At 35.3% G+C, this 14421-nt stretch overlaps 1 protein-coding gene across 1 annotated transcript in view; it reads left to right on the forward strand.

The window, feature by feature from the left end:
* Positions 1-14421, forward strand: part of NEK10 (NIMA related kinase 10) — a 95420-nt gene that overhangs the window by 66496 nt on the left and 14503 nt on the right. The window contains exons 26-28 of the mRNA XM_075143387.1: positions 5115-5298; positions 5386-5472; positions 13445-13493. Of these exons, the coding sequence (XP_074999488.1) occupies positions 5115-5298; positions 5386-5472; positions 13445-13493 (320 nt within the window). The remainder of the gene's footprint in view (positions 1-5114; positions 5299-5385; positions 5473-13444; positions 13494-14421) is intronic.

A 14421-nucleotide genomic window follows, 5' to 3' on the forward strand; every position in this document is an offset into this window, starting at 1 on the left:
ATAAGGACTTAGGAATGTCATGAGAGCTTAGCATTCCACAAATTGTTTTCTTCTTCCACCTTTCACGCCATTGATTTTGTTCTGACAATATTCTGTTTTGGCATTTATGTAGCAGATACTGGAATTAAAGTTTAAATGTTAGAAATTACAGTTGGTGTGATAAAAAGAAAGTAACCTTTTTAGATTTATACTATTTATGTTTGGAGAATAAAATAATTATGCAAAAAGTGTTTTGCAGGTATAATTTTTTAACAGTTGCTGACTGTAGGAAATAGTCATCACAGCCAAGTTAGTACCTGTGAAAATGTATGATCAAACTATTAAGGACAAACCCATAGTATGTTTAATTCAGCTTCAATTTGTTAGTGTATCAAAGTACTTTAATAGAATCACAGAATATAAGGCAGGAAGAGTTGTCAGAGATTGTCTTGTCCATCTCCAAACCTTAGAGCTACCTGCCGTGCCTGACAGGTATTTGGCCAGTCAGTCATTAAAATGTCAAGTGATCGAAAGTCTTTGCCAAGGCAAACGATGCCGAATTAGGGGACAGTTTGGAACCAGCAGAAATGCAAAAACTGTCTTTACAGTCAGCAATCACATATCTGAATGAGTCTTTTTTTTCCATCCGAAGATAACATCTGGAAAACCATGAGGATGTCTGAAGCACTGTCAGAAGATAATTGGAAATCCTGGGCATACCCGTAGCTCATATACACTGTGCTATGTACTGTATCTGCAGTTAGTCTGATGCTTTCAGAAAATGTTGGTCTTGCTTTGTGTGCTTGACAGAGTAGATGTGTTGTGTATGTCTTGTTTCCAGGAGATATTAGATGGACATATGCATGTGCACATATGAGATGTATTTGACACTTGGGATTTTCAGACCCACTCTTAAGTGTTATATAATTGCTCTGAAAGCACTAAGTCCAGAACGTCCCCAGAACACTGCATTTACTGAGCACATTCAAACCTGTTACATAGTGCATGAACACTTATTTCTCTCTGCAGAATCCCAGATAGATGCAATAGTTGAACACTTAATTACTGTTAGATGGTCTTAAAGTCTAACCTAAATTTTAACTTGTTGCAGCTTAAGCTGCTTACTTTTTGTCCTCCCTACAGTGGAAATATACGAGAGTTATTTCTTTTCTCTTATATCTCCCCTCCATAATTTTTTTCTTTGGACTGAATAATCAAATTCCATCAGTCTTATTTTGTAACTTGTGTTTTGTAGACCTCTGATTATTCTCATTTCTCTCCTTTGCTGTCTCTCCACGTTTTTTAAGTGTAGTGTTCAAAACTCGACTCTATTACTCCACCTGAGAACCTTACTGGTACCAAGTAGAAAGATTACACAGTTCTTGGAGGTGATTCTCTTTATACATACCAGGATGATGTTTACCTTTTCATAACAGCATGGTATTGTTGAGTCATGCTCTGCTTCTGATCCACCAAAATCCCCATATCTTTTCCTGCAGAGGTGCTGTCTGACCAATCCTTCCTCAGTCTGTGCATTTGTACAGTTGTTTCTCCCTGCTCATAGAACTTTGCATTCTCCTTATTTAAACTTCATCAGTTCTTTCAGTTTCTCCAGTTTGTCAAAACTTTGTTTGAAACCTATTGTCACTTGCATTGACGCAACTCTGTGTATGATGTATATGCTGTAATATGATATATGATGTGAATATATCACAGTCTATGCACATTTAATAGTCAATCTATCTCATTATGCAGATTATCATTGTAATTCAGTGACAACATTGAATGATTTTGGAACAAGGTCAGAAGGGAGCCTGAAAAATTGTGCTTGCTACCCATTGTTTAACAAACACTCAAAGTAGTTACCAAGTTGAGTACAATATTTATGGTCAATTGTACAGCCAACTGATCGTGATTTTAGGTCGCACTTCCCTAGTTTTCTTGTAAGATGTCATGAGAAACGTTGTCAAAAGCCTTACTAAAACCGTTATAAATAACATCTGCTCCTTGTTCCCAGTGCACAAGAGCTGTTACCCTGTTACAGAAAGAAATATGTTGGTTTAGTATGTTTTTTTTTCTGACAATTTCATGTTAGCTGTTACTCATTTTATTGCTATCTTCAAGTTTTTTACTATAGTGGAAGTAATTTAATAGTGGAAGTAGTTCTATTTTTTTTTCTTGAAGTAGAAATTCAATTGACTAGTATAATGCTGTAATTACTGTAATGCTGTCTCTAATAAAGAAGATTAATTAAACATTGTTTGCAAATGCCACTAGAGAGCTCTATATTTCTTGAAGACAGAAAAATTAATCTTTCTGGACAGCAATATAGCAAAAAAGAGCTAAACAGAAGATCAATAGCTTTATTTTAGTTAAACCTTGATGGTTGTTTTTTTTTTTGGACAGTGTTAATTTCAATTTATAAAAGATTAGATTCCTATTGGAAGTCAAAAAGACCAAGTTAGGTTTCACTTCTCCAAAAATAAAGTATATCTGATTTTACAGTGATAATGGTGACCAGTGAAGAGAGAGACAGTGCAAGTGTACAGGATATGGATGAAGAGTCTCATCTTCTCTGAGAGAAGGTTTTTCTTCATGGCTGGGGTACAAATTTCAAGTTTTTCCAGAGAGGCTTTTGCTCAGTCATAAAGATGAATTCTGGGAAAAAAATTTAATTGGTTTATAATTTGAACATTTTTGCACAGGGTCTCTTTTCCACTTAGATTTCCTTTTGATCTGTGTTCGTTTATACTAGAGTTTGTTTCAACAAAGGTGGTGAACAATTGGACCCATGGGAAAAATGAGGTAGTAGTTGATCATGAAAATGTGAAAATAAACTGGATCAACTGATGAAGTCTCCAGAAAGATTTGTAAAATACTGGACTCTAGAATAAAGTGTAGGTATGAGCACAGTTCAAATGAATATATATCGAACTCATGTTTCAATGTTTGTGATATTTTGAATATCCCACTGTTTAATAGATTTCTTCAAAGGATGAGTATCTGTCTTTCTGCCCATCTGAAAGAAGTCTCTTCGAGGATATGGAAGTGGTTGTTTCAGGGTATTGGAGAATACTTTCTCCATGCTCTTGTCACAAAATTATGTTCTTTATATCCTTATATTCTTACGTAGCTCCTTATTGTCCCACTCCAATGTTGAGCAGAAGTGGCATTGAACTCGCATCCCAGCCTCTTCCAGTCCATGTACTTTTGTCCTTCTAAATCAATCAGGCATCCTACTGAAAAGAGAAACAACAGTATATAATCTCACTTTTGGAAATTATTAGTTGTTGTCTAGGTAGGGCAAAACATATCACAGTAAATTTATATATTACTCTCAGATTAGTAATGAAATACTGTATTTCTCTATGCTCAGATATTATGTAAATGGACTAGATTTTATGTACAGACAGGTTATAGATTTACGATTTATATAACTGCTGTAAGGCTTTAGGATACAGTTCACTTATCTCTGAACAGTTTCTGTAGCAGGTGTGATCATTATTTTTATCATGAGGTCTACAGAATTCAGTTCAGGCATTTCAAACAGGTTTTCTTTCTTGATGTGGCAGTTAGATCTGACACCAATTGGTAACAGCAGTCTTTCTGATCTTTTTTTCCCTTAGCTCCACTTGATTTACAAGTTATTGTTAACAATTAGTCATCTGAGTGTGATGTTCAGTCTTGGCAATGTTGAAAGGAGTTTTAAGTTTGAAATGTCCATGCAGTTTGACCCTTTTCTCCCTTTACTTTGTTTTCTTTGATATAGAACAGGTGAATTGGTTCTCTTCAGTAATTGTGCACTTACTGTTCAGGGCACAATAAGTGTGCTCTTATGTCATGACTGGACTACTCTCTTTAAGTGAGCTTGAGAGTCATCCTTAGTGGTTGCCATGCTGTGCTACACTGCAGTCACTGCTATTGTGGCATCTTGCACATAAGCTCAGTCCAGTATTTAAGTATAAATTGATCTTTTCCCACCCAAATTTAAAGAGAAAAGCTTGACAAGCCATCTCTTACAAGTTAAGTTATAGTTTTGGGAATAGAACAAAAGATGGGGAAATAACTGAAGCAGACCGTTATGCAGGCGGAGATATAGTCAGTGCTCAGGGGTGCAGTTAGGTTTCTGAAGGAGGAAGGGTTTTCAGAATGTACCCATTCTGCTGTGTCCCAATAAGGTCAAAATACTTCATGGGAAAGACTATTGTCTTAGATACAGGCCAAATTGTCTTTGACGCACTTGGTAAGAATATAAGTACTTAGAAATGTATTATCTCCTGAAATTACTTTAATATTAAATATACTCATTTGTTTAATCTGATATGTTTATATAATTTATCTCCTGTTCTCCTTTATCACACTTTGCTCTGACAAGATACAGTAAAAAGAAGCATGAATTTATTTACACACAACAGAAATAATATGAGAAGACTTGGAACAATATATAAAGAGATCATAAAAACAGTCTATTTTCAAAATATGTTGCATTAAAATAGAAGCAATAACAGGGATCGGGGATCTCTATTCTTTCCAGAAAAGCTATAAACAATGACAACAGCAGAGGCAGAATTTTGTAGTCATTAAAGAACCTCTTGCTACATTTGGTCAGTTCAGTCTTGGGGAGTCTCTCTGGCATCACATCATATCAAGTTCACTTCATATTTTACTACCATCTTTTCTATTTTCCAGAACTGGTCTGCTGTTTACGATCTAAGCGGGAAGAGAGTAAATCTACCATTGTTTGTATTTGGGAACCTACTATCTTTGTCCAGTCTTTTTTTTTTGTGTGTTGTTTAGTATTTCTTTCTGGTCTGGCATTTGTTTCATTTTTTTCACTTTCAGTGCTTGTTATGAAAAGACCTTCATCAAGAATGAAGATGCCTTTTATGTAAAGGCTAGAAATAATTTGTTTAGATTAAGAGTTTGAAAGTTCTGCTCTAAATTTAGAATCAGTGGCTGAACCAGGTATGATGTAGTCCTGGACTAACAGCTAAGTGGGAACAAAAAGTGCATTTTTATGTGTGTGCATTTTTATGTGTGTGTCTATACACAAGTGACGCTTTCATTTGCAGGTTTTCTAATGAGTGCTAGATAAGGATAATATGTAACATTTCCTTTTTGTTCTTTATCGTCAGAAAAATTACGAGAAGTTGAGTCTTCATAGCAGCAGCAGTGGAGCAGCCAGTTGCAAAAGTGAATTTTCAGACAATACTGACCTTCCAGCTGAAAGTTGTCAATCTGCATGTGGAAAAGATGAGGAAAGAGCATATGAAGCAATACTAGTAGAGGATCACAGCACTTTAGAGAACTCTGAGAAAGGTAGTCATTAGCAAAAGAAGCATTAGGAGTACTATTATGCTGGTCAGAGTGGGTTAAAAGCTACTTTGCTTTCATTTTTATGTGCAGATATGTTCTCTGAATTAGATGATGAGCGGGATGTATTGGACAACTCAAGCAGCTCCAGTTCAAGTCATTTGAAAGAGTCTGCTATTGGTAAGATTCCTTAAGAATGAAGTGTACACTGCTTTCAAACAGCAAAGTAGTTGTTTATTCCAAAATATTAGAGTATTTCATGATTTGTTGCAAGTTCATTATCTGTTGTGGGTCCTAAGCAAAAGAAAAATAAAATAACTCTACCTCTGTGGCAGCCATTTCCAGTATAATACATTTTGCATCACATTTTCTTTGTGTAGCTTGTCCCTATATTTTGAAGTAATGCCTATGAAAACTCGAAAATTTCTGGGCAACTTGACAAATAAGTTGTTTTTAGATTTGAAGCACAAGATAACTAGCGTTGATAAGAAACAGAAGGAAGACGGTGAAAACTTCTGTCTCAGTAACAATAACACTATACAAATGAATAAATGGAGTGCCCTGGGTGTAAAAAAGTAAATTGAAAGAGGTAGGCTTTAGCTGTCTAGATGAATTGACTTAAATGGAATTGAAGGGATACTTAATGATTAGATTTGAACTAGGAAGGGATTATGTGACAAAACACAGCATTAATTCTGCCTGTAGTTATTTATAGTAATCAGATAGGAAAGCACCACCTGTGTTGGGGGTTATCTTAATTAATAGTTTTTTGGATTATATTCTAAATACGAAAATAAAAAAAAAGAGATGTGAAACATCTGCAACCACTGTGAGATACCTGCTAAATTCTGAGCTACCATTATCTACCTATTAAATGGGATGGGAGTCTGATTAGAGGAAAATCAAAGATTGATATTAGAGCTGAGCAAAATTTGAGATTTCCATTCATCCCATGAAACTCTGACAGAAAATCTGTGGATGATTAAGCTGTCCTTTTAAAAGGTGAAGGGAATGTAGTCTGAAGATTAACAAATTTTATTGTTTCAGGGTCCCAGACTTCAAAAAAAACATAGAATAACATTTCTTTATCTTAGTAGTGCTATTTGCTAGCTGGGTTTTCTTCAGATTTTGGCCCAGGTACTGAAGAAATATGACTGCTTTTAATTGAAATGTCTAGCCATTAGTGCAGGGTAAATAAATGATTTGATAATTCTACTTAAAATCCAATAATATGATTTGCTAATTGTAACTGGATAGCCTGCCATTCTAAAGGCTGGAGGACCTGTGGCTAGCCAGCCCTGAGTTTGTTATCAAGGTTTTTTTTAAACAACAACAAAAAAAAGGCAAAAAAAAAAAAAGCTTTTTCTTTGTTACTTTCTTGTGCTAAGAGAGTAACAAGAGAAGCTTATAGGGTACAGGGAAGCCTAGTCTGACTGTGGGAGGGGGCTGCATAGAAGGAATGTCTTGAGGAAAAGCAGCTTGCGGAGGCAATGTTCTATTTTGCTGTTTATACTGAAGAATAACACACTGTGCATCTCCCAGAAACTGAATTCTTTGTGGGCTAGTTCAGCATTGTACACAGACATTTGAAATCTTTGTGTGGTTTGTAACTTGCCACACCCAAAGTGTTATTGGTAATGATTTCCTTGTTGTTAATTTTTCTTTGTTAAGATTTGGACATTTAAAAAAATCAACTTTTTCTAATATTTAGAATTTTTTTTTTTGCCAGATTTCCATTGATTTAATGAAATATTTTAACTGGAAAGATCCAGTCAGCTCCTATTAATCCCAGGAACTTTAATCAGCATTTCTAGAAGTCATTGCCCATTTTCCTCCCAGCATAGAGTTTAACTGGTATACAGATACTTCAGGATTGCTTTTTCAGAAAAATAATTCTGCAGTCATACATTCTTAGATCACCTGTAGTTTCTACTTAATGTTGAAGTTAGCATTGTAGATCAGTTGTAATTAATGCTGGCAAATTTTTCTTCTTTTCAGGGAAAAAAGAAAAGATAGCTTTTTAAAAAGTATTATAAATTCAGGATACTTGGGTATTGCTTGGGTTATGCTCCATTCGTTGCTAATAAATGGCTAACAGTGTATGAATTATGAGCCATGGTTTTGTCAAGCATGTCAGCATTACAGGGGAAAATGTGACCAACTTTCATCTAGCTAACATGAAAGTGTGAGTTTCAATTACGGGTCTATTGATCAAGGTGTTGAAAGGGTTTGTCTAATCATGCTGCCATCACATCACTTTCAGAGAAAACATGATCTGCAAATGAAAAATATTGCTCTATTTTAAAACTGTGGTGGTATTTTGTAAAAAGGTGTGATATACTGAGTTATTCAGTGGCACAGAAAGTGGTATGCATGTGAGTGACAGTCTAATAGTGGTTAGCTTTTTTTATAGTCCACTAATTGCATAATATCTTTAATAATTTTACATACCCTGTGCTTTTCAATTATGCTTTAAGAAAAGGATTATTGTTCTTAGTCTAGACAATGTAATTCTACAAGATCAGCTCCTTTATCAACTCCTAAGATTGCCAAATGCAGGGTATGTAGATTCTAGAATAGTTGTTTATGCTACTTGAAATGATTAATCCTAAAGGAGCAAGATTCTGCACATTTCAGAAGCATAGAGGCAGTAGGGGGAGATGCAATTTTTTTCCCTGAAGTCCTTATAATTTGAAATGATAAAGATTGACAGAGGATAGGGACATATTGAGTCAAAAAGCAACAAAGAGTGATGGCATGATTACAGCTTATTAGTTGCATTATTTTTCTTATTTTAAAATTAAGAAGGTTCCCAACTTTACCTTAGCTTAGTCATATTTAAGGGGTTTTTACTTAGTTTTGATTTACAGTGTAACTGTATCTGCATGGTAAACGAAATAGCAGGAAAATATGTGGTATCTTTTAGTGCATAGTAGTCCAGTAGAGCTAGTATGTTAGCTGGGTGAGAGAGAGTTTAAAAGTTTACTCTATGTCTGGGAACACTTTTTGGAAAATATTTTTTGTTTCCTTGAATCATGTTCATTTACACTGCAATCAGGACAATGCCGTAAATACATTGAAAGATTAGTTCTGTGTAAAATATGCTGTTAGAAAACTCTAGTCCCTAGGATTTTATGTACTTGCCCTCTGACCTTCCTCACAATAAAAATGTAAGTATACAATAGGTCCCTTTCAGAATTGCTCAGCTACTAGCTTTTCTTGACGCTAAGAAGTCTCAATGCACAGTCCTGTTGTTGTAGCTGTATCTTGCTTAGGAGTTTTTCTGTTACCTCATAATTTAATATATGTCTCCAGTATTTGTAGGAATCTCTGAACTTACCTAACTTATGACCAATAAGCAAAGACGTTGAGATTCAGGGCTTGTTTTCTTGCCAAAATTTCTGCAATGCAATCGTATTCAGAGTTACCGTGTAATGAAGAGACCACAGATGTGCCAGAAGAATATTCTAGTGATGTAACTCTGGAAGCGTCTCCTATCACTTTCTTTGAGCTTTTAGAAAAAACAACTTGTTTACACAGTACCAGGACTTGAGTCTTGTGCAGGTAATGTTCAAAGTAGTCAAAAGTATCCAGTTGAATAACTGGGGATTTTTGGAACTAGGATACTCTCAAAATAGGAACTCTGCATGTTGTACGTAGCAAATGATTGGGCTCTGAGTTTAGGTCATCACTTAGCTCCAAATTTAACTATTTTTGAGGATAACAACAAACACATTCAGTAATGTCACTTGCTGTCTGGAGCTAGTAGTTTCATTCAAAATTTGGGCTTAATTACAGGCAGCTACCTTGTATCTTGCAAGTTCTGTGATCATAGAGTTGTGTGTTGTTTTTTTTTTTTTTTAATTAAGACCAGTTGTATTCTTTGGTGGATTTGATGATTTGAGAAGATATTTCTTCTTTACATAGGACATTTAGATAGTTTAGTAAGTCTTAGGGGTAAGATCTTCTCACATCTGTTATATATCGTTCTTTAGCTTGTGAGGGGAAAGCTTAGGAAATTTGTTGAAAATTATTATTGCATCAAGAAACCCATAATTTGCACAATGGGCTGTCTGTGAAGAATTTTGGAGATCAGTGTTTTTAGGCTTGTTTTTTCCAGTTTGACTTTCTCTAAAATTTAGATTTCTCTTGAGACCTCAGTGAAATGGGACTTTGTTGAAGACATCAGCTAGACAAGATCTGCCAAGACCTGGTTTTCCTGTATAATGCTTGAGTTAAGCTTAAAGTATGTTTATGGCAACTTCTATTGCTGTACATGTAATCACTGCAAATGAGCAAAAAACTTAATTCTGTTTGCTCTGCAAAACAGCTTAATTAACATGATTTGGACTGTCCATTCCAGTGTACAGTGATCTAAAGGGCAGCCTACTAAGAGTATTTTGTATAAATAAAGGTAATTTGACCTTTCTCCTGAAAAGATCATTAAGCTGTCATTCAAAAAACCACTTCAATTGCTTCCATTTTATTCAAGGAGATGGATTGAAGTTTTCTGCTAATATGAAATCTTGATTCAATTTTCCTGTCAGTCTGATAAAACTTGAAAGGGTTTTCAGAGGGTTTTTTTAGATACCAGTGAAGTGAAAGTGAAAGCCAAAAAGTTACTGTCTTCCCAGGTTTTTCTGAACTTGTATCATGTTATAAGCCCTTTTCTTGAAATTACATGGTTAGATGCCTGCAAGAGAAAAACACTAAACTGTATATTATAATGTATTTCTATGGTTTGCACTGATGTCAATGCATGTTATGAAGTTAAAGCCTTCGAAGTTGCTTTAATTACATCAGCTGTTAAAGACCAAAGTAGCAGTCGGAAGAATGCTTGATGCCTCATTTGATATATATATCTTCATAGAGCTGTTCAGAATAGGGAGGCTGATGAGAATCAAAAGCTTTGGCTTTTGTGTGTCTTTCACATTCCAACAAGGGTGGGCACAAAACAGGAGAGAGATGGAGGATTCATATTTCATTTTCCTTGAGATCACCTTGAACTGGGAAATTCCCTCTTGCAAGGCATTTGCACAAAACATATGTTGCCTTGCTCTTCCTATCCATGTCAAAAAGGAAATATGGTCCAGGTAACACCCTGGGCTGAACTATGCATTATGTGCTCCATGACTTATGTTAGTTAGCTTTCCTATGCATCTGTGTTGTTTCTTACTCCCTGTCTGACTTTGTATGATTAGCATAACTCTTACACAAAAGACTAAGGATTATAACTAAAGTAATTAGTGTTCATGGGTGTGTGTATACAATGTTTTGATTAATGTTACAATGATTTTTAGATGTCCGAGTCTCCTCATGCTTACTTATTGAAGAAATTATTTCAATGTATTTTCATACAGACTTCTCGCTCAGTTGTAGCTGCTCAGTGGGTCTCTAACAAGATAATAAGCAATAAAAATGGCACTGAAGGGTGTTGGCTATTGTTTACTGATATTCTGCATCATGATTTTTTTAGCGTTAATAAGTATTTTCCTAACTTTAGCATATGAATCAAAAAATATTGCATCTCTGCCATGTACAGTGAGTGGTGAGACAGACTCTTTGGTGTGAAATATCATGCACTTGTAAATACACTCATAAGATGGCAGATTAACAAGTCAAATGTGGTGAGTCATCAAACTGATCAAGAAAATTTGGATATGAGCCCTTTACTGATAGAGAGACCATTTATTTGAAACAGCCAAGGGGTATAGTATTTCAAATCAAATTTTGTATATGAATGCTTTGAAAGGGGAGCTGTTTTTAAAATTCTAGCAAACAGCTGTGTTCGAATTTAGCTTTCTAGCCAAGAGGCTTCTGTTACAGATTTTCTTGCATATATTCCCATAATATATTACAGTTTTTGTTACAACAGAGCATTTGAGGTTGTAACTCAAAATCCTTACCCCACGCAACATGATTTAGGCTTCTACTTTTGTATTTGTATTATTGTGTTTGCATCTTAAGCAGGTGAAATATCTGTTCCTTGAATAGGCACAATCATATTTTTTTTCATTTCCAAAGGCCTTCTTTACTTTCTAGACAGTGGACACTCTATTTTCCTATCTATTTTCCTGTCTCAGTGTTAAAGTTAATTGAAATATCTTTGCTTCTATAAGGGCCTAGTTTATTTGCTATTACATAAATCAACTGCTCTTATCAAACCTTCTTTTGGGCTAACTACTGAAGAGTTCTAGTATCTGTTTTGCTAGGCAAAGCAGTAGCAAGGAATAAAATACTGTTTCTTTTTTCTTTCGTTCTGTCTGTCTGTGTGTCGTCTTTTTAGGGGGACAGATTTGGCCTAAAGATGTATAATTTCTTTTGATTTTAAAATTAATTTTGTGTGACAGATGTCAGCCTCCTTCAAGATTTTTTTTTTTAAATTCAGAGGATCTCAGAAAAGTAGGAAAAATAGAGGCAATATATTTCAGAGCACAACAGAAAGTATGTTTGAACACAAAGAAAAGGTTTGAGACTCTCAGAAATGTGTTTGCTCTCTGAAAGTCCTCTACTGTTGCTATAGAACTAATATAACTGCTGTAATAAGACCAACAATGGGAAAACTAGTGTAAGTTTGGTATAAAAACCTTTTTTTCTTAGCTACTGTTTGAGTGATTAAATGCCTCTGTTCTTGTTTTATGACAATGTTTGTGATGTTACTGCTGTGGAAAAACATCTCATGTAGACAAAGATGCAGGATATTATATTAAAATGCATTAATTTTACAGGAAAATTGTTGTAGAATTTCCTAATCTTACTACTCAGACCTTCAGTTAGCCAAAATATCTTTTGATTTAAACATACACTTTTTCCTCATTCAAAGTGAGATACCATTTGTAGGAGAGAGTCATATGTCAAAATTACCATCACAGGAATGGTTTTACAGGAATGTTTTAAGACAAATGCTTAAGACAAATACTTGCTTTAAGACAATGCTTTCCAAGTGCATAAATAATAAATATATCATCAAACATTACCCCTCCTTCACATTTTCTGGCACTATGCAATAAATGACATGAATGTTTGGGTTCACTTTTATTACTGATTAGATGTTTGATCAATAACTGGTCATACCCCTGTCTTCAAGGTCTTAAAATTAGGGGGATTGTTTAAGAAGTAAGGTATTGCATATGTAGTAGTTTGAATAGTTAACTAACAGAATGGTGGCAATAAAACTCTGGTAGAACAAGGTTTAGACAACCCATCAAAGGTCCTCTGAGAAAGTGGGTGAATGTCCTAGCTTTTTATCCAGACTAGAGAGAATATTGTGGCTACAGTGGTAGCAGTAACTGAGGTAGTTGTTTAATGCAAACCCAGATACATCTTCCATGGACATTGTTGTGGTTTAACCCTAGTCCGCAACTAAGTACCACACAGCTGCTTGCTCACCCTTCCCCCCACTCCTTGGTGGGATGGGGGAGAGAACCAAAAAAAAAAAAGTAAAACCCGTGGGTTGAGATAAAGCCAGTTTAATAGGACAGCAAAGGAACAGAAAATAGTAATAGTAATAATAATGATAAAAGAATACACAAAACAAGTGATGCACAATGCAATTGCTCACCACCTGCTGACTGATGCCCAGTCTGTCCCGGAGCAGCAATCGCTGTCCCCCGGCCAGCTCCCCCCAGCTTATATATTGAGCATGACGTCATATGGTATGGAATATCCCTTTGGCGAGTTTGGGTCAGCTGTCCTGGCTATGCCCCCTCCCAGCTTCTTGAGCACCTGGCAGAGCATGGGAAGCTGAGAAGTCCTTGACTTAGTATAAGCACCACTTAGCAACAACTAAAACATCAGTGTGTTGCCAACGTTATTCTCATACTAAATCCAAAACACAGCACTATACCAGCTACTAGAAAGAAAAATAACTCTATCCCAGCTGAAACCAGGACAGACATCTACAGTCAGCATATGTTATTAGTTTCTGTGGAATTCTGAAAGTATTTATTAAAATACTGTGCAGGGCTGAGGTTTTAGTTATGATGCAAGCAAAGTTTTGATACATCAAACAGCAACTCCATAGTTAAATGGGGGTTCGGAGTTTTTTTTTAAAAGTTATTTTGACACCATGTCTGGGAAATAGAAAATATTAACATGATGTATGTATATTTTTTTTTTTACTGCAGAGATAATATTTATGCATTTGTTTCAGGTATAATTAAAGGAAGTTTTAGTGCTTCTGAAAGACAACCTCAGATTAGGTAGGTACGATGTATGTTTTTAATATAGATTATATAATTGATCATTGTTATGATCAACTCCAGTCGGTCGTTTCACAGTGGAACAGTTGCGTGATTGCCTTCACAAAACGTTTCCTTACTTATCATTACAACTTCATTTTATCTCAGCCTATGACACTTAGTCTGCTTGAGGATATTGTTTGAGGGTGATTGCACACAGAAGCTTTACATGAGTAATTTGAGGACTGGCATTAAACTGATAAATAGTTTTAAAAGTGGACCTTGCTACATCAGCTCAAACTGACATTAGTTGGTTAGGCAAATTCTGGTTTTGCATTTTTAAGTGGCTATTTTTCTATAGAAAAAGGTATTTGTGCATTTGATAGTGTAGAGTAATGTCCCTTCGAACTCCTCTAGACCTTCTATATAAAAGTAGATATCTATTTTTGGAATTCTGGAGTCCTTCTCATTTCTTTCAAAAAGGAAACAAACCAAAACAGAATATGGCATGGCTATCCCCATTCTCCTTCTAAAGGTCTTTCCTTTTTCTTCTTTTATTTATTCAGAAATGCATCAAACACATTCTTACCATTATTTTTTCTGATCTCCTTGGCACCACTCTTATTCATAGATTCTGTTCTTTGTTTCTTCATTTCTGCTTTTCTTTCACATCTGAAAAAACCCCCAAATCACTCTTGGCTCCATGTGCCTCCTCAAAAATTTTTTTCTCTTACCTTTAACTTAACTAGGTAAGTATTTATGGTGACGGCATTGATTCCTCTCCCCTGTTTCTCCACAGACCCTGTTTGATCCAGCTTTTACTTAAGGAATGTTACCGTAGCAACTCTAAGCAAGCTGTTTAATGACCTCTTCCAAGTCATAGTTCCTTTATTTTCTTGATCTGCTATTTACTATTGGCGTTATCTTTGTCTTCTTAAAATCATGTTTT

The sequence above is a fragment of the Calonectris borealis genome, chromosome 2 (genome assembly GCF_964195595.1).
Source record: "Calonectris borealis chromosome 2, bCalBor7.hap1.2, whole genome shotgun sequence".
Lineage (NCBI taxonomy): Eukaryota > Metazoa > Chordata > Aves > Procellariiformes > Procellariidae > Calonectris > Calonectris borealis.